This window comes from Budorcas taxicolor, chromosome 2, assembly GCF_023091745.1.
Source record: "Budorcas taxicolor isolate Tak-1 chromosome 2, Takin1.1, whole genome shotgun sequence".
In the NCBI taxonomy this organism is placed as follows: domain Eukaryota; kingdom Metazoa; phylum Chordata; class Mammalia; order Artiodactyla; family Bovidae; genus Budorcas; species Budorcas taxicolor.
The window spans coordinates 55,873,121-55,896,222 of NC_068911.1; the positions used below are offsets into that span (position 1 = coordinate 55,873,121).

Sequence of the window (23,102 nt, forward strand, 5' to 3'; positions counted from 1 at the left end):
TAAGACATCATTTTGATATACAGCATAGATTATATTGATTTTCAAACTATTCAGTGCCTTAATAATATTATATATCAGAAGCTTAAGAATTTATTTGCATCATTACACTTATAGTAAGTGATTTCATATCAATGAAGCCATATTTTTGCTAGTTTATTTCCACCATTTAAATAGGCTATTATCCACTTAATGAGCATTAACACATATGGCAGTAGTTTTCACATGGATATTTTCTTTCCCTCTCATGGTGATGACTAGAATAGGGGCTGCAGTGGGATGACTGTAGGGTGCGGGGAGAGCAGCGAAGGGAAGAGGGCATGGGGCAAAGGTGGGAAAGCAAGATGGCTAGGATGAAGGACTGAAGCTGGAATGATTGGCACCTGAGGAGGAGCAACAAAAGTTGGCTGACTCCCAGGACAAAGCCTTGGGCCTATTGGTCCTACTGAGATCTGAGGTAATGATGTTCTGGCGAGAGCTGGGACCTGGGACAGAAACTGTTGGTGTGGTTGAAGCACTTTGAAGGTTCCTGCAGCTGCCGCTGCCGCTGCGGCTGCAGCAGCTGCCGCATGCTGTTGTAAAACAGTGTGGTGGATAGTAGTGACAGAGGTAGAGCACAGGGGCTGCTGCAAAGGCAAAGGCTGCAAAGGTGTGCTGGGGGGTGCGAGGGCGGCTGGAGGAGAAGTGAACTTGACCTTGTTGGCCAGCATGCTTGGTGGTACGATGTGCTGGTATACTTCACATGGTAGATTTTTGAACTTGTCATGGTTTTCTATTGGAATCAATAATGCCTGTTCTGGTAAAGCTAGTGGAGCCAGGATCTGCTCTGTTGTTACAAAGGTATGGCCACTGACATGTGCTTCTTTGAATGGCAATGGTGGTTGTGCATTAAGGATTCCTGAATTAAAACACAGCCACTCCGTTGATGCCTCATTCATCTGGCCTTGTGGAAGGGCTTCAGCCAGTTCATAATGACAAAGATATGATTTAGGTTGTGACTGTCTAAAGTTCCTTTCAATATTAGGCACCTTGAAAGGAATTTGCTTTTCACTGACATTTGTATCCTCATTTCTTTCTTTGTGTTCAAGCAAGGTACTGTCTATTTCTCCTTTTGCTGGGGCACTAACTGTATAGGCTGATGTGGTGGGTTCACTGGAAATCTCTGACAGTTCACCAGAAGTGGTCTCCATTACAATTTGCTTGGTTTCATCATTGGTTTCAGAAGGAAGAGGGCTGCTGGTGGGCAAAGCCAGTTTATTTTCTTCTTGGTCTAGTTGTTCTGAGTACCTTTTGACATCTGCAGTTTCCTGTGCCTTTACTTCCTCTTTTCCGTCTTCACTTATTATTTTACCCTGGTGATGTAAGGAAGAATTGACTTTCTTGGGATAATCTGTTTTCTCTTTGAGTTCTAAAGCTTCAAAACCCATGTGGAATCGATTTCTTTTTCTCCTCTGTTTCCTCTTAGGTTTGCAAGGAGCAGAAGCACGACGTGACCTCAAGAATTCTTCTGGTAGATAATTTTGTCGATTTAAACTTTCGTCTGAAGAATAAGAATATGAATGTTGTCTACGTTTTCGATGGCATCTTTCTGATTCATTGATGAGAGAATTATAGCCTCTTTTAACAGCCTGGCTCTGATTCATGCATTTCATTTCATTCTGAAGAACTAGGCATCTGTGATCATGACTACAGCTGGACATTTTAGCTTTCCAACTACAGTATGTTCTGGAATATGTTAAATTACGTTTTGCAGAATGTATCATTGTTGAATTGGACTGTCCATTTAAGACAACTGAGCTGTTTTTACAGTAGTTTTTAGAACTGATGATATTATTGTATTCAGTGTTCCAGGTTTTACATGTTTCTTCATTTTCACTGAAGTATATGGATGTAGATTTGGGCCTTTTATCAGGTAATTGCTGTGAGTCCCATAGTTGTTCTGCAGCTAAATACTGTTTTTCTGAAATTGTTTCCAGTAGATTTTTCCTAGTTGTATCACTGTAACTATTTTCTGTTTCCATTTTGAAACGAGTTTCTGATTCTTTGGTTTTCTCTCCATAATTATGGTGACATAACTTTCTTTTTTTCTTTCTTCTACTTTTATGGAACCAGCGTTCATGAGTATTTTTCAATCTTATTTTGCTGTATTTCCCATCTAGAGCATCTGGCTTTATCTGATTTTTAGTAAAAGTATATTTTTTTGTTTTTCTGATCCTACAGGAAATATTTTTATACCTCTGACCCATTCTCTCATTTTTTCCAGAATCACAGCTATTGGAGACAGTATCATCACTCAAATGAGAAATGACTTGGGTATGTCCATTGGTGCTACCTCCAATTTCATAATCAGTGAATCCTGCCATAGATGTATCCTTGCAATCCAAAACTGGGTTCTTATAAATTTCTTCTCCCTTCTGCTGAGAAGAAAGATCACTTAAGGGCAGTTTATTTTTATCTAGCTTGTTGTTTAATTTTGTGGACTTGAAATCAAAACAGAGAGGATTACAGCTATAGGAAATTGATGGTTGAGTGGTGGTATATGTCAGCATTTCTGATGGCCACTGAAGAACTGTGGATCCATCTTTGTTAAGTATGGGTATAAATGGCTCACATGGTCTTTTATATAAATCTTTTTTTTTATGTAAGGTTATATTATCCTCTTCAGAATTTACAGGGGTCAACACGTCCAGACTGTGATTTTTATTTTCAACTTCAATCGTGGATGTCACATTACCCTTAACAGTTTCCTTGATGGTAGCCTGCAAAGACACGTTGTCATTAGTCATATCAAGAACTATGGATTTATTTCCCAGTAATTCAGAAGTGTTACCATTTATAGGTATGTCTTCATTAATGAGAATATCTTCTGGTGAAATCTGATCTGCTGAAGGGACTGAAATTTGACAATTATCTGCATCAGATGATGAAGGGAGCTGAAACTGGCAAAATGGAGGTAATAATAATGGATCTTTTTCACTAGAAACTTCTTTCATCACTTGAGTTTGAGTAGTTTCTTTGTCAGTGCACATTCCCTCTGGTGGATGCAAAGAGTTTGCTTTCTCCACGGAATTCAAAAGCACATCTGTTGGTGAAGATAGTTGAAGATGACAAGCACCCGGGACAAATCTACTTTTTCTGCTAAATCCTTTTCCTGCAGAGGCATCATCATTGTATTCAGAGAAGGCTGCAGCTGAGGACTCCAGTTTCACGGATGCTTTCTTTGGAAATGCAAAAGAAAAGCCAATTTTGTGTCTGTGAATCCCCTGGGCTTGATCTTCAAGTTGGTTATTTTTGGCCATATAACTCTTTGTGTTTTCTGGATCTGCAGCAAGAGTGGTAACATCTTTAGCCTTCTCTTGGCTATGAATCAAAGTGCATTTAAAATCTTCCTGGTTATTAACTGAATCCACAACAGCTCTTTGGGAAATTTCATTACAATTTTCTCTCACAGTAACAGTCGTTGACTTGAACATAGGACCGCTTCCAGGAGCACTACAGAAAGAAACAAAAATATGTTTTCAGATAAGGCACTTTCGAGGAAAAACAAGCATTTACATCTTAGAAATGTCATCATAAGATTTCTTTCAAGTTCTTAAATCTTTGTAAGATAATTACATTCATGTAGTGCAATTGACTTCCATAGTATTGCAATTTAATTTAGTTATTGGATATTGTTTGGGATCATTTGGAGATGACCTCTTGAAGTTACTTTTACAGCTTCTAACAGCAATGGTCAAAGACTTTTAGCCAGTGTTTCTAGAATAAAAATGTTTCTTTACCCCCATCAGTGACACTTTGGAATATATAATTCTCTTAAGAAATACTTTTAATTCACAAATACTTAATATCATTGGTCCTATATGGAGAATATGAAGGAAGTTAAAACAAAAACTCTCAGTCATGATGTAAACAAGACTGGGAATTCAGTTTCAACAATTCAACCAATGCTCATCGAGTGTCTCTCAAGACTCAGTGATATGCTCAATGAGAGCTTTAAGTCTTTTGGAATTGCCATTCTTAATATTTAAAAATTATCCTGAAGTTATTCTTTATACCATTATATAGAATAAATATGGGTTGCGTTTTCCATTTATTTGGCATCACAGGGTACCATAAATAGTGAGTTTTTATAGAAAAGAACTATACTGTCCAGCACATAAAGAACTAACTAAATATCATCTTTGCCCCCAAGAGAATCATGCTGTGCAGAATTTCCCCTGCTTTTCTAAAATGTTAGTTTCTGAGAGGTAATAAATGGTCTCAAATTTTTTAATCAAATAATTTCTTTAAACTTTAACACAATGTACTGGTTCATTGTCTTGTATGACAGAAAGAAACACCACTAGTTCTTAATTTGCATCTCATTAGAGGCACCAAATTATTGGGAAAAATGTGTGCGTGTATGTAAGGTGAGATATGTACTGTATGTTAAGAAAAGTAACTTAGATAAGAAGTTTTGCTTCTTCTGTACATGTCTTATTATCAAGTCTATTTCTCTTAAAATATTATACTTTACATTTGCAAAGGCTACTTATAGGACATTAAATTACATATGTACTATAATAGTCTGAAATGTAAACTTGCACTTGTATAATTTTTCATTTTTTACTACACAGAATAAAAATACCTGGTTGGTATAATTGAATAGCAGTTATGTTTGGTTTTAACAGTTTACTATAGGATTCCAGATATATTTACACTTTACTTTGACTTTTAAAATCTGACATCTCAAACAATGTTTTCATATGTCATTATTCCCTAACACTATTTCTCTTTCTCCTTCCATATGTATTCTTAAAGATCATTTCAAATAAAAGTTCTCTAAATTTTCAATTAAAAAATTACTTCCTCTTAGAACTCTACTTATAACAAGGGCTATGAGATGGTGCTTAAACCTTTTCTTCAATCAAATGTTTTGAATTTCACTGAGATAGAATGGCTTTCTATTAACACAACTTGATTAATGATATAAAATTAATTTTTAGAAACTAAAGTTGCAGCAATTTGGCTTTTTATTGAAATGTACATGAAACAGGTGTTTGCCTAAATCTCAAATTCAGTTTACTGTTCACAGGACACAGAAAGTTATGAAAATGTGATTGTCTTATTCTGGGTACAGAAATAAATATATTTGTGTCCTTTATTCATTTCCTTTTTTGCCATCATATTTTAAGAAAACATTTTACTGCACACTCACCATACAGTTTCCTTTCTTAGCTCAGCCAGCTTGTGCAGGCGTTGGAGTGCCTTTTCCTGTTTTCTTTCATCTTTCCTGGATTTAGATGCTACATTTCGAGCAAATTCCCTTTGTTTCAGTTCTTTGAGCCTCTATTAAAAAATATGAAAATGATTAATAGCATTTGAGTCTATAGTAACGTCAAAGTCACTATTATTGTTATTGAAATTTTCTAATGCATCATCTTTGATCTCACCTAAGGAAAGTACAGCATTTGTGACAATCTACTTCTAACAAGATATGTTCTTGCATTTTTGGCTTGTAAAAAAAGTGCCAAAACACATCATTACATGGTATTAAAAGGTATACCTATGCCTTAATAAACTGGAAAGTTTATCTTTGCTTAGTGATTGTTGCCTGCCAAGGCTCCCTGCCTAATTCAGATGAAGTGTTGGAGTCTTGTGCATGCATGTGTGCTAAGTCACTTTAGTCGTGTCCGACTCTGTGCCACCCTATGGACTGTAGTCCCCCAGTTCCTCTGTTCATGGGCTTCTCCAAGCAGAATACTAGAGTGGGTTGCCATATTTTCCTCCAGGGGATCGTCTCAACTCAGGGATTGAACCTGTATCTCTTACGACTCCTGCATTGGCAGGCAAGTTCTTTACCACTAGCACCATCTGGGAAGCTGTTAGAGTCTTAAAAAAAAAAAAAAAAACAACAAAAAAAACACCTAACTAATTTTTTAAAACAAATCCAATTAGCTTGTGTATTTTAGTTATGTGTAATAAATTCCATCATTTTAAGATTTGTATTAGAGTACAGCTGCTTTATAATATTGTGTCACTTTCTACTGTGCAGGAAAATTAATCAGCCATTTGTATACATATATCCCCTCTTTTTTGGATTTCCTTCCTATTTAGGTCACCAAAGAGCAGTAAGTAGTTTCTTGTGCTATATGATAGGTTCTCCTTAGTTATCTTTTTATACATAGCAATGTATATATATATCAATTCCAATCTCCCAATTCATCCCACCCCTCCTTCCTTTCTTGGCATCTTACATTTGTTCTCTATGTCTGTATCTCTATTTCTGCTGGTATGCTCTATATTAGAAAGGTATCTGATCTTTTTCTTATTTTCTAAGAAGAGTAAATGTCTTACATGAATCTACAAGGCAAATTCCCACTAATAATGTGATTTAAAATAATCCCATCCCTCAAATATCAGGAATATTTTTCAAATAACTCAAGATCTAGGAAGAAAATTAACAGTATTATTGTGAAAATTCTTTTTACATTGAGCATAGGTTTCATCCTTATTAAAGGAGCTGAGGTTTGGGATTGAAGGACAGAAAAATAACATGTCAAGTTGAATAGAACTGATAAATAGCCATGTACGTGGCATTATTTAAGAGATACCAAAGTGGTCCCATGCCTCAGATATTTTCACTATAGTCTTTCACAGAAACAGTATACAGCCATTAAAAACTTAAAAAAAATTTTTTTTAAGTGCTGTATTTTCCTGTGGAATTCATGTTATGCCATCATGACAATCAGAGTCTTAAAATAGGAATTTAAGAGAATAAAGCATATACTAATCACATTTCCATGAAGTGACTGAACAAAAACTTTTGAGACAATTTGCATTGACATATTTGTGAAGGAGTTTATTTAGAGCTGAATTTAAATAAAATAAAGACCATGACGTAAATGTCTAACTTGTGCTGCAGCTGCTGCTGCTGCATCACTTCAGTCGCATCCGACTCTGCGACCCCATAAACGGCAGCCCACCAGGCTCCGCCGTCCCTGGGGTTCTCCAGGCAAGAACACTGGAGTGGGTTGCCATTTCCTTCTCCAATGCGTGAAAAGTGAAAGTGAAGTCGTTCAGTCGAGTCCGACTCCTAGCGACCCCATGCACTGCAGCCTACCAGGCTCCTCCGTTCATGGGATTTTCCAGGCAAGGGTACTGGAGTGGAGTGCCATTCATAAAAGTAAAATTTTGATATATTATCACATTGATATAACAGAAGTAGCTGCAATTTTATAACACATATTCAACCATTTATTATTTTTGAAAATGTGTAGAATTAGAGTATAATAGGGCAAGAAAGTTTTAATTCTAAATTTTAAATGTTCATGGTCTTGGTTATCTCTGTCTCCTAAAATCTTGAGGTCAAATCAAAATTCATTCAACAACTTATTGATCATCAGCCGTGGTTACTCTGTTAAATAGGCTAGGATATTTTTAAAAAGGTAAAATATATGTTTTTACCTTTATCTGGTGTGTTCATGTCTGTGTATGTTTGTGACTGTATGTGTGGACAAGTGAGTGTATATTTACATACGTTTCACAAAAATAGGGAGAAAAGGCACACAGGAAAAGATAATGGCAATCAGTGGTTGAGGAAATCTTTTTGTGACCTATGAAGACAGTACAGGGGTGCACCCAAAATCCCTGGTCAGGCTCCTGAGAAAAGCCACACCTGATCTGGGTTTTAAAGGATGTAAAAAAATGAAGAAGAAGGGTTGAATGTTGGAAGTGGGAGGATATTTCAGGGGAAATAAAACAGTTTTGTATAACACAGAATAAGAGCATGCAGATTCTGAAAAAATGCATGATTTAAAGAAGCATGGCTACAGCAGATTGTATGTGTGGAAGTAGCAAGACTTAATGAATTATAAGGTCCAACCATTTCCTGGGGGACCCTGTCTAACATATGACTTAATGTGACTATAGAAAACATTCAGGGGAGTTTAAACAATTCAATGTCACAATAGGATTTTATTTTTATTTTGTTTTGCCATGATACAATTTTCATTTTATTAAGATTCTTTTGGCATCGGTATGCATGAAATTTTGCCATGGAGTAAAATTAAAGACAAAGTGACCAATAAATAGAATTTTACAATGAACCAGCTAAAAACATTAAAAACCTTTTCTAAAGGAGTTGCAGTGGAGAGAAAAAGTAGAATTAGTGATTTATTGGGTATGCATAATTGAATGACCTGAAGGATATGCATTACCTTTACTGAGAAATAACACCTGCCATTTTAACAAACAGACAGTCAATCAAGAGAGGGTTTGGGTTAGGAGGAGGGGGCTAAGAGAGAATTTGAAGAAAACAGAAGATAAATTCTCTAAAATAAACATTTTAAAAATCAAAGTGCCAAGTGAAATAGAGCAAGAATGCTGCAATATCAATGAAAGAACTAACAACTAACATTCAAAGTTTTTAAGTTCTATTTATATATAGCAATATTTTAGCAATCAGACATAATTTTTCCTACTAGATCCTTCGGGAAGCTGTTACAATTAAGAAAAATAGATGACTATTTTTAATAAAATTTTTAGAATAAATGTTAATTTCTGTTATATATGTTATATATGTATATATATATATATATATGCAAGTTAAAAGTATAATGCTTGTAACAAAAAGTAAAGCTTTTCTAAAGCAAATATATGAAATTGCTAGGAATCCCTTGTTTACAGTTTCAAATTAACCATTATGATTTTACTTAATCCATTTCTACTGATATAATAATTAAATATCAAGCAGTCTGTCAATTTTCACATGCCAGAACAGTTGTGGTATAGCTGTGAAATAACTGAGTGATTGACATGGCAGAATCAGCTCCTAAATGGTGATTTAGAGAAGAATGCAAATGTTGTTTTTGTATTGCAGAGGTTGTCAGTTCAGTTCAGTTGAGTCATTCAGTATGTTTGAATCTTTGTGACCCCATGGACTGCAGCATGCCAGGCCTCCCTGTCCATCACCAACTTCCTAGCTTGCTCAAACTCATGTCCACTGAGTCGGTGATGCCACCCAACCATCTCATCCTCTGTCGTCCCCTTCTCCTCCTGCCTTCAATCTTTCCCAGCATCAGGTTCTTTTCAAATGAGTCAGCTCTTCACATCAGGTGGCCAAAATATTGGAGTTTCAGCATCAGCATCAGTTTTTCCAATGAATATTCAGGACTGATTTCCTTTAGGAAGGACTGGTTGGATCCACCAAATTACATTCAAGTGTTCCTATTGATCTCAATCTCCCTCTATATACATAAAATTTTTCTTATCTCGGTGATAGACTTCCTAATATCAAGGTAAATAAACTTGACTAATATTTAGGGACTACTTAGTTGTAGAGGTTATATATGCTGTGTGTGCTAGTCACGTCCGACTCTTTCTGACCCTATGGACTGTAGCCTGCCAGGTTCCTCTGTCCACAGGATTCTCTGGGAAAGAATACTAGGAGTGGGTTGCCGTTTCCTTCTGCAGGGGATCTTCATGACCAGAGATCAGCTTGGAGTCTCATCCATCTTCTGCATTGGCAGGCAGATTATTTTACCACTGAGCCAACTGGGAAACTGCAGAGGTTATAGGTCTGGCCAAATACTTTGGTCAGTTTTAGGATAGAATTTATCAGTCTTTATAGCCTTTCTTGCATTTTTCTGCAGCAAAATAAAGTCCTACATAATATTTTATAACTATAAGAGTAATTTTGAAAGGTAAAAAAATAGAAACCAAGTGAATTCTTCTGAGAATGCCAAATGGAAAGAAAACTTAAGTTCCACACAAAGGAATATACAAGATTATACCAGTGAGGCTTATGGAAATATCAATGTTATTTCAAAAGCTTCCTCAACAATTTATTGAGAATCACTCCTAAAAAATTCTTGGCGATAAATGTCAAGACAGGAATGACAGTCAGCAAGAATTAGAAAATTAAAAGTATGTTAAAAGGAACTGGTGGGTGGATGTGGTCTGTCTACTACATTGCAAAACAAATTGTAATGTATGCTCACATATAATTCAACATATACTTTGAAAATATGCACTAAAGAAAGAAAAAACAGAAATCAATATTCTTTGGTTATAATACCATCTCAGAGGCTTTATTCTACTTTCCCACTGATTTACTTCTCTTAGTCTATAGAGAAACAGAATGTCACGAGGGCAACACAAGGTCATTAATCCTCAGATATGGTCTCAGGAAAACCCATGGAGTTAGATGGTTGGGAAAGTTATAACAATCCTGGCCTCAAGTTAGTGATGGTGTTTAGAGAGTGGCAAAGGTTTAATCAATGTGAGAAACAGAGAAAAAGCAAGAGAGAGAAAAATAGCACTTAAAAGACTCATCAGTTTCTGTGCAAACATTTAGGTAAATTACATTGTTTTACAATTGCAAACCAAACTTTCATGAACATTCTTATATGTATATTGTGTACACCTGTCTAATTACACCCAAAAGACAGGTTCCTACAAGAAACACTAAAATAAAAGATCAAAATGCACTTTTTGAGATTTTCCAAACCACTGTACATAGCCTTATACCATAATTGTACTGCTCCCAACAGTATATGAGAATATATACCTTATCCAATACTGGGCAGCATCCCTCAAAATTTGTTTAATTTAGAGGGATGACAGACAATAAGTGATATATTATATATATTATGATATACTTATCGACAGTCAATAAGTGACATATGATTTAATGTTTTGCTATAATTCATTTGCTTACTAGGAAGTGGAAATATTTTTACATACATATCAGCCACCTGTATTTCTTCATTTAAAATGAATACTATTCCTTAAAATTTATTACACAGTGTTATATTCATTACTTTGAAAATAAGCATGAAAGCAAACAGAGCTAGCCTTATTATCCATATTTAGAGATGACAAAACTAAAGTCAAGCAAATTTTAGACTTGTTCACTGTTGTGTGCAAGTGGTAGAACCGAACTGGAATCAGGATTTCCGGGAAAATTTCATATGATTTATCTCCTATGTTTATTCTACAATATGTTATTCAAGATGCCTAACTCTTTAGGTCAGGTTCATTGGGATATATTGCAAATATTCATTTATCTTTCAGCAAATACTTCTTGAATGCCCATTACCTGTCAGCTGTTATTCTAAACACTGTTGATATATCTGTGACAAAGGAGGATAAAAGCTCTGTTTGATGCATGAATTTTTTGTCATAGTTGAGAGAAACGTACATTAAAATTTATAAATAAGTCAGTTGTAAAGTACAGTAGATAGTGAAAAGTGCTATGGATGAAATGAATTTAAGCTGAGGGTGTAGGAAGTAAGGGCTTCCCAGGTGGCTCAGATGGTAAAAAATCAGCATGCAATGGGAGAGACCTGCATTCGATCCCTGGGTTGGGAAGATCCCCTAGAGGAGGGCATGGCAACTAGTATTCTTGCCTGGAGAATCCCCATGGACAGAGGAGCCTGGCAGGCTACAGTCCATGGGGCCACAATTTCAAATAGAGTGATTAGGGAAGGTTTTTTATTAGGCTTATTCTCTATTTCTGTTTAAAAAATTACCACAAATTTAACAGCTATAAACGGCATGCATTATTATCTCCATATTTCTGTAGATGAATATGCCTGTTCTGTGCGCAATCAAGTTGTTGATCAAGATGTTTTCTCATCTGGAGACTTGTGTTGGAAAAAAATCATCTCACAACCTCCCTAAGGTTGTTGGTAGAGTTAATTTCCTTGTGTTTGTGGTACTGAGAACCCCAGCTTCATACTGGCTGTGAGCCAGGGCTACTCTGGTTAATACTCTGCCCACTCTGCTGGTAACAGAAATCAACACTGAGTCCCCAAGATGACATTGTCCCCTGGAGTGATCAGCCATTACCTGGTGGCAGGTTAATTACACTGGGCAGCATCCTTCCAAGAAAAGAAAAAGGCAGTAGTTTGGCTCTTCCTGCAATGACATTTACTCTGGATATGAACTTACCTTCCCTGTAACACTTCTGGCAAAGCTACAGTCTATGTGGACTTCTTTGGTTGTCCAGTGGTTAAGAATCTGCCTTGTAATGCAGGGTATGCAGGTTTAATCCCTGGCTGGGGAACTAAGATCCCACATACTGCAGAGCAACTAAGCCTGTGCATCACAAGTAGAGAGTCTGTGAGCTGCAAGGAAAAGATGCCACATAATGCAATGAAGATCCTGTGTGCCTCAACTAGGACCCAATGCAGTCAAACAAACAAATAAAATTAAAAACAACAGAAACTGCAAACTATGGGCCTACAGAATGCCATTTCCATCATTATGGTACTCCACATTTGTGATCATTGCTTTGATTAAGAAATTCTCTTCACAGCAAAGAAATAAAAAGTGTGGAAGTGGGCCCATGCTCATAGAATTCACTGGTCTTACCATGTTCCCCACTGTTTTGAAGTAGCTGGTTTGAAAGAAGGGAGGTATGACCTTTAGAAGGCTCAGTTATATCTAGAGTTAAATTACTAGGTGCCAATACCTAGCAGGGCTGGAGCAATGTTCTCCAAGAGGTTGTACATCCTCTGAATTAGTGTCCAATATATACTGCTTTTTTTCGCATAAGCAGGACTGAAGGATTCAAAAATCAAGGGGTGGAAACTGAGGTGGCATCACTTACTACTACCCCTAGTGGTCCACTAGCAAAATCTTTGATTTCTGTACCCACAAACTTATGTTTTTCTGTCCTAGAAGTCTTAGTTCCAAATTGGAGAATAATCCCACCCAGGAGATACATCAATATTCCATTGAATTTGGAATTAAATTTTTTACTTTGCTGCTTTGGGCTTTTTATACTGAATCAACCTGCAAAGAAGGGTGGCGCTGTGCTGGGTGAGATGGCTTTTCCTGATCACCAAGGAGACAATGAACTACTAGCCACAATAGTGGTGAGGCAAGTTGTCTGGAATACAGGAGCTCCCTTTTGGGGTCCCAGAGTTATCATGCCCTGTGATTAAAGAAGGTCAATGAAAAACTACAACAACTCAATTCAGACAGTACTAGTAATGGTCCAGTCCCCTCAGGAATGAAGGTTTGAGTCATTTCATCATGGAAAATACCATGATCAGCTAAGATGCTTGTTGAGAGCAAAGGGAATGAATAGTAGAATAAAGCAGTTATAAATATCAACTATGATCACATGACTAGTTATATTAATTAATATAATTGTCATGGGTATTTCTTCCTCATTTAGTTATGAAATATATATACATTTTCTTTCTTCATTTACTCTGTTATCATATGAGATATATTGAATTTATATCATAGTATATAACTAATAGGATTGCAAGAAGAGCTAACATTACCGAAGAATTTTAATCCTCTTCTGGGGAGAAAATTAGTGCATTTTCAGTTGTATAAAGAATGTGTTTATTTTAGGAAGCATATTACCTATTGTTGTCTTTGTTTAGACATTACGTATAATTTAAGGGGAGAAGGAAATGGCAACCCACTCTAGTACTCTTGTCTGGAAAATCCCATGGATGGAGAAGCATGGTAGGCTACAGTCCATGGGGTCGCAAAGAGTCCAACATGACTGAGCGACGTCACTTTCACTTTCACTTTCAAGGGGATATCATGAGTTTGAGCAAGCTCCAGGAGTTGGTGATGGATAGAGAAGCCTGGTCTGCTGCATTCCATGGGGTAGCAAAGTTGGATATGACAGAGCGAGTGAACTGAACTAAAGGAGATATATGGGTGCCAAATTGATGAGGGAAAGACTTAAGATAGTTAACTGTGTTTGTCAAGCTGGCTAGGCCACAGAACCCAGATATTTGGTCAAATACCAGACTAGATGTTAGACACCACTGTGAAGAAATTTTTTAGATGAGATTAACATTTAAATCAGTATATTTTAGATACTAATCTCATCTAAGATCATTTTTACATGAGATAAACTTTAAATCAGATAAGTAATAAGATTTATTCCTTAAATCCTAGTAAAGCAGATTACTCTCCATAATGTGGGTGGGCTTCATTCAGTCTGTTGCAGACAGCCTTTAGACTTTAGACTACAACATCAGCTCTTTCTTAGGTTTCCAACCTGGCAGATTTTGGACTTGTCATCTCCCACAATGTGTGAGCCAGTTCTTCAAAAGAAGTGAACAGACAGTATACATGATAGAATGCCATTCTCCCATATCATCCCACCCTCTCCCTCTCCCTCTGAGTCCAAAAGACCGTTATAGACAGCTGCGTCTTTTTCCTGTCTTGCATCCAGGGTCGTCATTGCCATCTTTCTAAATTCCGTATAAATGTGTCAGTATACTGTATTGGTGTTTTTCTTTCTGGCTTACTTCACTCTGTATACTATCATGTAAGAATTGAATCGCTAGTCTATGTCTGACGCAGGATACAGCATGCTTGGGGCTGGTGCATGGGGATGACCCACAGAGATGTTATGGGGAGGGAGGTGGGAGGGGGGTTCATGTTTGGGAACACATGTAAGAATTAAAGATTTTAAAATTTAAAAAAAAAAATAATAATAATAAAAAAAAAATAAAAATTAAAAAAAAAAAAAAAAAAAAAGAAGTGAACAGACAGAGAGAGACTGATAGATAAATAGACATAGTCTATTAGCTCTATTGGCTTCCCTCATAGCTCAATTGGTAAAGAACTTGCCTGCAATGCAAGAGACCCCGGTTCGATTCCTGGGTTGGGAAGATCCCCTGGAGAAGGAAATGGCAACCCACTCCAGTATTCTTGCCTGGAGAATCCCATGGACAGAGGAGCCTGGTAGGCTACAGTCCATGGGGTCACAAGAGTCAAACGTGACTTACTGACTAAAGAGAGAGAGAGAGATTAGCTCTGTTTCTCTGGCAAACCCTGATTAATACAGGTTTTCATCAGAAGATGGGTATCTAGATATGATATTTGTGGTGAACAATGCAAATTGCCTTCACATTATATCCTGAAAGTGAAAGTGAAGTTGCTCAGTCGTGTCTGACTCTCTGTGACCCCATGGACTATAGCCTACCAGGTTCCACCATCCATGGGATTTTCCAGGCAAGAATACTGGAGTGGGTTGCCATTTCCTTCTCCAGGAGATCTTCCCTCCCCAGGGATTGAACCTAGGTCTCCTGCATTGTAGGCAGACACTTTACCATCTGAGCCACCAGGGAAGGCTACATTATATCCTACATCCTTCTAATTCATTAGGTGAATTCCAATGTTGGGGGAGGGACAGGAGGATATTCAATTAAAATAATAAACATTTCAACCTCCCTGAAATATGTGGTCATGTGACACAAGCCTCATTAATGGAATTGTAAGCAGATGCCTCTGAGGAGCATGTACCTAAAAAACAAGTCTCATTTAAAAAAAAAATATATATATATATATATATATATATATATATATATATATATATTTTAACTATGTTATTCACTTCATACCCATGTGTAATTGTGAGTCTTAGATGAGAAACAACCATCTTTTCAGCTAAGGCTGTCAGCTTGACAGAGAAGACCTAGATTCTGAAGATAGCAAAGCAAAAAATAAAAAAGACTCCCTGTCCCCTAATAGCATCTTTGAATTATGTATTATACTAGGATGGATTACCTATGTAGCTTGTAAAAAAAACAATAGACAACTTTACCTGATTTTACTTTCATTTGCAGCTGAATGAAATCTTAGCTTTATATACTGACTTACTAGATGTATGACTGGATAATTAATTTCATATTCTTAGAAATTTGTTCCCTCAGATGAAGTTGCTGATGATATCTAAAGTTCATTCTAGTTTCTACATTCCAAGATTGATATTTTCAATGTCATCTTTTAAGATGAACTTAGTTTTTACCAAATAAAATGTGTATTTAGAACAATAATAATAATTACTTTGTTAAGTGTTTTCTTCACTACATGTAAATCCATTACTCCTTTAAACTGGTTCAATACTTCTGTTCCTATTTTCATATACCTTAGTAAGTCAATATTTTGCCCAGTATTACTGTTTCCACAGGCTTAAGATTTCCTTTAAATTCCTGAGAGTTGTTTCTATCAAGAACTATTTAATGGTTTTTGAAAAATCTAAGTATGCTTTCTATCTTATACAGAGTAATGCCTTCAAAGAATTACAACTCAATCACCATCTCTATTTCCTGAATCAATTTATCTCTCTTGGAAGACACTACACACTGGGTTCTATTAGAATGTTAGCAAATATATTTCTGCAGGGAGGTTAAGATATTCAAGTGAATGGTATCACACTTCAATGTATAATTTCCTTCTAGTCATTATCTAATCAATGGTTTTAAGCAGAGTGAACCTGTGGAAGCTTCTTTTTAAAATTTCTTTTCCCATTACTATCATGAATGCATATCTTTTGGACTTTTCTCTTGGCAGCTTTAGAGGCATCTAATCTCTTAATGGCATATCAGATCAGAACAATATCTTTCCCCAAGGCCTCTCATTCTTTGGATTCCATTAACTGAAGTTTCTCTTTATGGACAAAAACTCATTCTATTTCTAACATAAAAGTCTTTGCAATCTGTATGTGTTATGTCTAAAACTGATTTTTCCAACCATTCAGTTCATTTTCTTAAGTGCTGGATCAGAAGTGTCTTGCACATTGTAAGTACTCATGAATGCTTGTCAAATTGAATTGGCACAGGATTGCAGTGATTAACTTCTCATACAATAGGAGGCTTTGAAAATCTGTTAGCAAAAATCTCAATAAGATCTTTGGTATACAGACAAAGCGATGGAAACTTGAGTCTAAGAAATATTGATACTTTTATTTAAAAAAATACACAAACAACTTCAGAAGCCAAAAGTACATTTAGAATTATGGTTCAGTTTCATAAGGAAATACCATGCAGCTACTAAAGACCCTCTTTTTTTATTATTTAAATTTATTTATTTTAATTGGAGCCTAATTACTTTACAATATTGTATTGGTTTTGCCATATATAAAGAACCTCTTGATGAAAGTGAAAGAGAAGACTGAAAAAGTTGGCTTAAAGCTCAGCATTCAGAAAACAAAGATCATGGCATCTGGTCCCATCACTTCATGGCACATAGATGGGGAAACAGTGGAAACAGTGGCTGACTTTGTTTTTCTTGGCTTCAAAATCACTGCAGATGGTGATAGCAGCCATGACATTAAAAGATGCTTACTCCTTGGAAGGAAAGTTATGACCAACCTATACAGCATATTGAAAAGCAGAGACATTCCTTTGTCAACAAAGGTCCATCTAGTCAAGGCTATGGTTTTTCCAGTGGTCATGTATGGATGTGAGAATTGGACGGTGAAGAAAGCTGAACGCTGAAGAACTGATGCTTTTGAATTGCGGTGTTGGAGAAGACTCTTGAGAGTCCCTTGGACTGCAAGGAGATCCAACCAGTCCATCAGAAGGAAATCAGTCCTAGCTGTTCATTGGAAGGATTGATGTTGAAGCTGAAACCCCAATAGTTTGGCCACTTGATGTGAAGAACTGACTCATTGGAAAAGACCCTGATGCTGGGAAAGAGTGAGGGCAGGAGGAGAAGGGGACGACAGAGGATGAGATGGTTGAATGGCATCACCGACTCAATGGACATGGGTTTGGGTGAACTCCGGGAGTTAGTGATGGACAGGGAGGCCTCACATGCGGTGATTCATAGGGTCACAAAGAGTTGGACATGACTGAGCAACTGAACTGAACTACCAGTAATGCTAAGAGTTTAATATGTCTGGAATACTGTTGTACTATAATGCTAGTTTTTAAAGTGGCATGCTCATGATTTTACAGTATAAAGGTATCTGTAGCTATAGTGGACTTCCCAGGTGGCCCTAGTGGTAAACAACCCATCTGCCGATGCAGGAGATGTAAGAGACACAGAGATGTAAGAGACACAGGTTTGATCCCTGGGTCCGGAAGATCCCCTGGAGAAGGATATGGCAACTCAATCCAGTATTCTTGCTTGGAAAATTACACAGAGAGAGGAATCTGACAGTCTACAGTCCATGGGGCTGCACAGAGTCAGACACAACTGAAATGGCTGAGCACAGCTCATCAGTAGCTACAGAAGACTAAAAATGCTAGAAATACATAAATGTTAATGAATATTTTTCTTTGTAAGGTAAAATTCGAAGTATTATACTTTTGTTTTCCATTATATGCTATTTTGCCATTTTTTTCCTTGTTAGCCTGTTTTACTATGAGATTTTTAAATTTCAATTTGAAATATAAATAATAGATATACTTTAAGGCTGAAACAAAAATTATCATTGTACATATCTTCCTATCATACATTCATGTTTACGTGCTTAGTCATTTAGTTGCATTCAATTCTTTGTGACCCCGTGGAATATAGCCCGCCTGGCTCCTCTGTTCATGGAATTTTCCAGGCAAGAATAATGGAGTTGATTGCCTTTTCCTTCTATAGGGTATCTTCCCAATCAGGGATTGAAGCTGCAGATGGTTTCTTCACCACTAGTGCTATTTGGGAACCCCACATTCATGTTTATGGCCTAATAAATAGTGGTGCTAGTGATAAAGAGCACACCTGCCAAAGCAGAAGACATAAGAGACACAGGTTTGATCCCTCAGTTGGCACACTCCCCTGGAAGAGGGCATAGCAATCCACTCCAGTAGCCTTGCCTGGAGAATATCAGGACAGACGAGCCTGGCAGGCTATAGTCTGTAGGGTGGCAAAGAGTCAGACATGACTGAAATGACTTATCACACAAATAATTAGTGTTCAAAATACTTCCAAGATCTTTGAACATGCACAAGTAAATCATTATATGCAATACAAAATGATAAATCTGGTGGAGTTTTACATACAAGATCTTTAACATCATGGAAAAATTGTGGGTTGGTTAATATTTTAATCATCTTTTTGGCATATATATATATGGTGGGAGAATAATATGTAGGGACCGTAGGACTCAAAATCTGTGAGAAATACAGTATCACATTATATAGAAATAGATATATACTTTTTGATTACTCTTTGTTAATAATATTTATATATACATAATTATGAAAGATTTATCATGTATTTATAATAAATGATCAAATAGTAGACAAACATCTTCTCTATAGAGTAATTTAACATTGATGTAACTTATAGTGGTTTCTTAGGCATATAATAAAGATGGAATATTGTGTTATTAGACAATTTTGCTTATAACTGGAAATAACTCCTATTTTGAAAACTGCATTTGAGCTGAGGAGAATGTGAAGGATTTATTAATACTTGGTGGGAAGGCATAACTGGTGACTTCCTTGAGTGCAAACCAGGTTTGTCCCTTGCCAGGACCATAGAAATTATACCCACAGAGCCTTTTAGATATAATTGTTCCGATCTGTGAAATATGCAAACTTCTAAGCCACAGTGGGTTTCACATTCACCCCTGTGATGTCTCTTGGCAATAAAATGGTAACTTGAAATTCCAAGGGATAGAGCCTCCAAACTGTGTGGAAATGTAAGGACTCATGTTGGAGAGAGAGAGAGAGAAAAAAAAAAAGCACCTAGTTTGAGATACTGGCTTTTAACTTTCTAAGTGAACCTAATGCTGAATAATCATTCAAAACTTCACATGTGGCAGGACAGGCCTGCCCAGGATAAGCTATGTTCTAGGCACTGAGACCAGAGCTGGGCATTGTGATCTTGCTGACCTCCACCCTGGGGGCTGCTTGAATTCTGCTTCACATCTCAAGAGCATGGAGATCTTGGCAGAGGCAGCCAAGAGCCAGAGAACAAACATGAAAGCAATACTTGAGTATCTGGGATGAAATCACCTTGAGGAGTCCTAAGGTGAGGGATCTATGAGACCCTAATTGATGGCAGATCTCATAGAAACAAGCCACGGTTAGATAGTAGGAGAAACATTACAGGAATGTGATGCCAGGATTTTAGAGCTACATGGCTACGTGAAGATTGTTGTTTAGTCACTCAATCCTGTTCAACATTTTGGTGACTCCATGGACTAACCCACCAGGCTCCTCTGCCCATGGGATTTCACAGGCAAGAATACTGGAATGCATTGCCATTTCCTCCTCCACAGGATCTACCCAATCCAGGGATCAAACCCACGTCTCCTGTGTCTCCTATATTGGCATGCATATTCTTTACCACTCAGCCACCTGGAAGCCCCCTACATGAAGATATAAGTTAAAAATCTTTCCAAATGTTCAGAAACTATTATTGTGTGATGTCAGTGAAAATGGCAGAGTAAAAGTTCTGGGAAGCTGACTCTATGCAGAAACAAAAAAATTAGTAAAAATTTTCAGAATCAACTTTGTCAAAACTCTGGAAAACAGTCAAGGTTTAGTAGCAACCAAGCAACTGGTGAATTAAGAAAAAGATGATTTAAACATGGTAGGAGAGCTTTCTGGCATTTTAATTCACCTTTGTCCTTCCTACCTATCTGCAGAAAAAACAAACTGTTGATCAAAAATACTGTATCTGGCAAAACAATATTTCAGAAATAAAGAGTAAAATTAAGGTATTACCAAATAATTAAAAACTAAGGGAGTTGCTGCTAATAGACTTGTCTTATAAGAAAAGCTAAAGGGAGCCCCTCAGTTTGAAGTTAAAACATGAAAGAGTAACCTAAAGTCATATGAAAAAATAAAGTGCACTGGTAAAGGTAACTCCATAGGTAAATATAAAAGCCAGTATGACTGTATTTTGCTTTGTAACTACTCTTTTACTTATATGTGTTTTAAAGTACAAATCATAATTCAGTAATTATAAATCTATGCATTGTACATATAATGTAGAAAAATGTAACATAAAAACTACATGAAGAGTAAGGCACAGAGCTCTATAAGGGCAGCATTTTGAACACAATCAAAGACACCCAACACACCTTTTATAAAAATTAGTTCAATATGGATCAAAAACTAAATATAAAAGCTAAATCTACACAACTCTGAAGGGAATCATAGGGCTTAATCTTCACAACCATAGTTTTGGCAATGGTTCTTGCGTATGACACCAAAAGCAAGATCAGCAAAAGAAAAGCATAGACAAATGGGAATAAACTAAGATTAAGCACTTGTGTGCATCAAAGAAAGTAAGTGAAAAGATAACCTACAGAATGGGAAAAATACTTGCAAATAAAATAACATAACAGTCAATTATCCAACTATATATGGAATCTAAAAAATACAGCAAATTAGTGAAAATAACAAAAAAGAAGACTCATAGAGAATAAATTAGTAGTTACCAGTGGGAAGCAGGGGAGGGGCAGTACAGGGTGGGAAGGATGGAAGGCACAAACTTTTGGGTGTAAGTAAGATAGGCTCAAAGATAATGAACACATATAGCCAATGTTTTATAATTTTAAAATTTCAACAACCAAATATTAAAAAATGGGCAAGATGTTTGAACAGACATTTATCTGAGGAAGCTATGAAAATGGCAAACAAGGACAGGAAAGTATGCTTAGCAATGAGATGGCATTTCATAATTATTAGGATGGATACTTTTTTAAAAGGAAAATAGCATATGTTGGCAAAGATATGGAGAAACTGGAACTCATTTTAATTGCTATTGGCAATGCAAAATGGGCAGTTGCTATTGAGTATTCTCTGGCAGATGCTCAAAAATTAAACATATAATTATCTATAATCTAGCAATTACATTCCTACATATATACATAAAGTGTTTCAAAACAAATTTAAAAAAATACTTGCATACAAATGAACACATAAGCACTATTTGCAATAGTCAGAGAGGAAAATAATCCAAGTGTCCATCAATGATAAATGGACAAACTATGGTATATCCATACAATGGAACATTATTTACCCATGAAAAGGAACGTACAATATGGATATACTTCAAAAATGTTGTGCTAAGTTAAGCCAGACATAAAATGTCACAAATTATATGATTCCATTTATATGAAATTTTTATAAAGCAAAACCCATAGATATAGAAAGCAGAGTGACTTTGGGTTGGGGTAGGGGAAAATGGGGAGTGACTCTTTAAAGTGTATGGGGTCTCTTTTTTGGGTGATGAAAACGTGAAGCTAGATAGAGATGATAGTTTCACAGAATTATGAATGTATTAATACCACTGAATTTATGAGCAATTTGTTTAATAAAGTGAATCGCTCATTTTATTATGGTGAATTTTATGCTATGTGAATTTCACCTAAAAAGTAAAACATGAATTGATTTTTTTCATATTATTTATATAATCAACATTTTATTCAAAATTTTCCTTAATTGGTTAAAACAAAATGAGTTAGTTTTAGTTTTAAGACCCTCAAGCAAAATTGCCAGTAGGGAGAAGGTAGAAATAAGAGGATCAAAAGATGTGAAAAAGTAATAATAAATATAAAATAAAAAATTTTGTTTTGGCTTACTCACTCATTTATCTGATCTATTTAAAAATCGTTGACATTAAAACTACTACATTGTTTTCTTTTCTTCTTTTTAATAAATAAGCATTTTACACTCCAAAGTACTGCTTTTCACTAGCCTATGGGCAGTTAATTTAAAATGCTCAGGATAATATCTAATCTAATAACTATAGATATCTCTTAGTTATTTTCAGAAGACTCCTGAGAACTACAGACAGATTTTAGGGACTTCATTTCCTGCCACTTTGTCTTAAGAAAATGTGGGAAATCTCCAGGAGGCTAGATTTTCAGTATTTAATTGAGTACATCACTATCCCCCCAAAATTGGAATTTAAGGTATTCAGAAAACTTCCCAAATGCCACACTCATGGTAATATGTTAACATTAGTTTCACTGTAAACATATGTCAGTATTATTCTACAGGAAGGATAAATTATGGGTTTGAGGACACTTCAAGAGATGAAATTTGACTTCACCATTTGCTGTCTGTGTGACCCTTGGTGATCCTTCCACCATTTGTAAAATGAAGAAAACAAATATGCAAAGCACATTTATTTCCTTTCACTCAGTAAATATCAATTTTTTTTTCTCTTCCTTGTTCTAATCCAAAAGTTAAAGGGTAGAAGTTTGTCTATTCTATAGGGATCTCATTTGAGATTGAATTCAATGACTCAAAGACTACTTTATCTTGCAAACCTGCACCAAAAAACTTTAAAAAAAATGCTAATTAATCAAGAGGCATAATTGTATAAAGAAATATCAGAAAGTTTATTTAAGCCAGTTTAATATAAAATAAAAGTTTTATAAACAAATGTGATATTTA

The 23,102-nt window shown here is 36.1% G+C and overlaps 1 protein-coding gene and 1 non-coding gene across 2 annotated transcripts in view; both read right to left on the minus strand.

Annotated features, from left to right (window-relative positions):
* Nucleotides 1-254: 254 nt before the first annotated feature.
* The window catches only part of ZNF804A (zinc finger protein 804A), a 346,473-nt gene continuing 323,625 nt past the window's right edge, over nt 255-23,102 (minus strand). The window contains exons 3-4 of the mRNA XM_052636293.1: nt 5,195-5,325; nt 255-3,489 (exon numbers count right to left, since the gene is read on the minus strand). Of these exons, the coding sequence (XP_052492253.1) occupies nt 255-3,489; nt 5,195-5,325 (3,366 nt within the window). The remainder of the gene's footprint in view (nt 3,490-5,194; nt 5,326-23,102) is intronic.
* Nucleotides 15,021-15,092, minus strand: TRNAC-ACA (transfer RNA cysteine (anticodon ACA)). The gene has a single exon. It is a non-coding gene; the product is annotated as a tRNA-Cys (tRNA).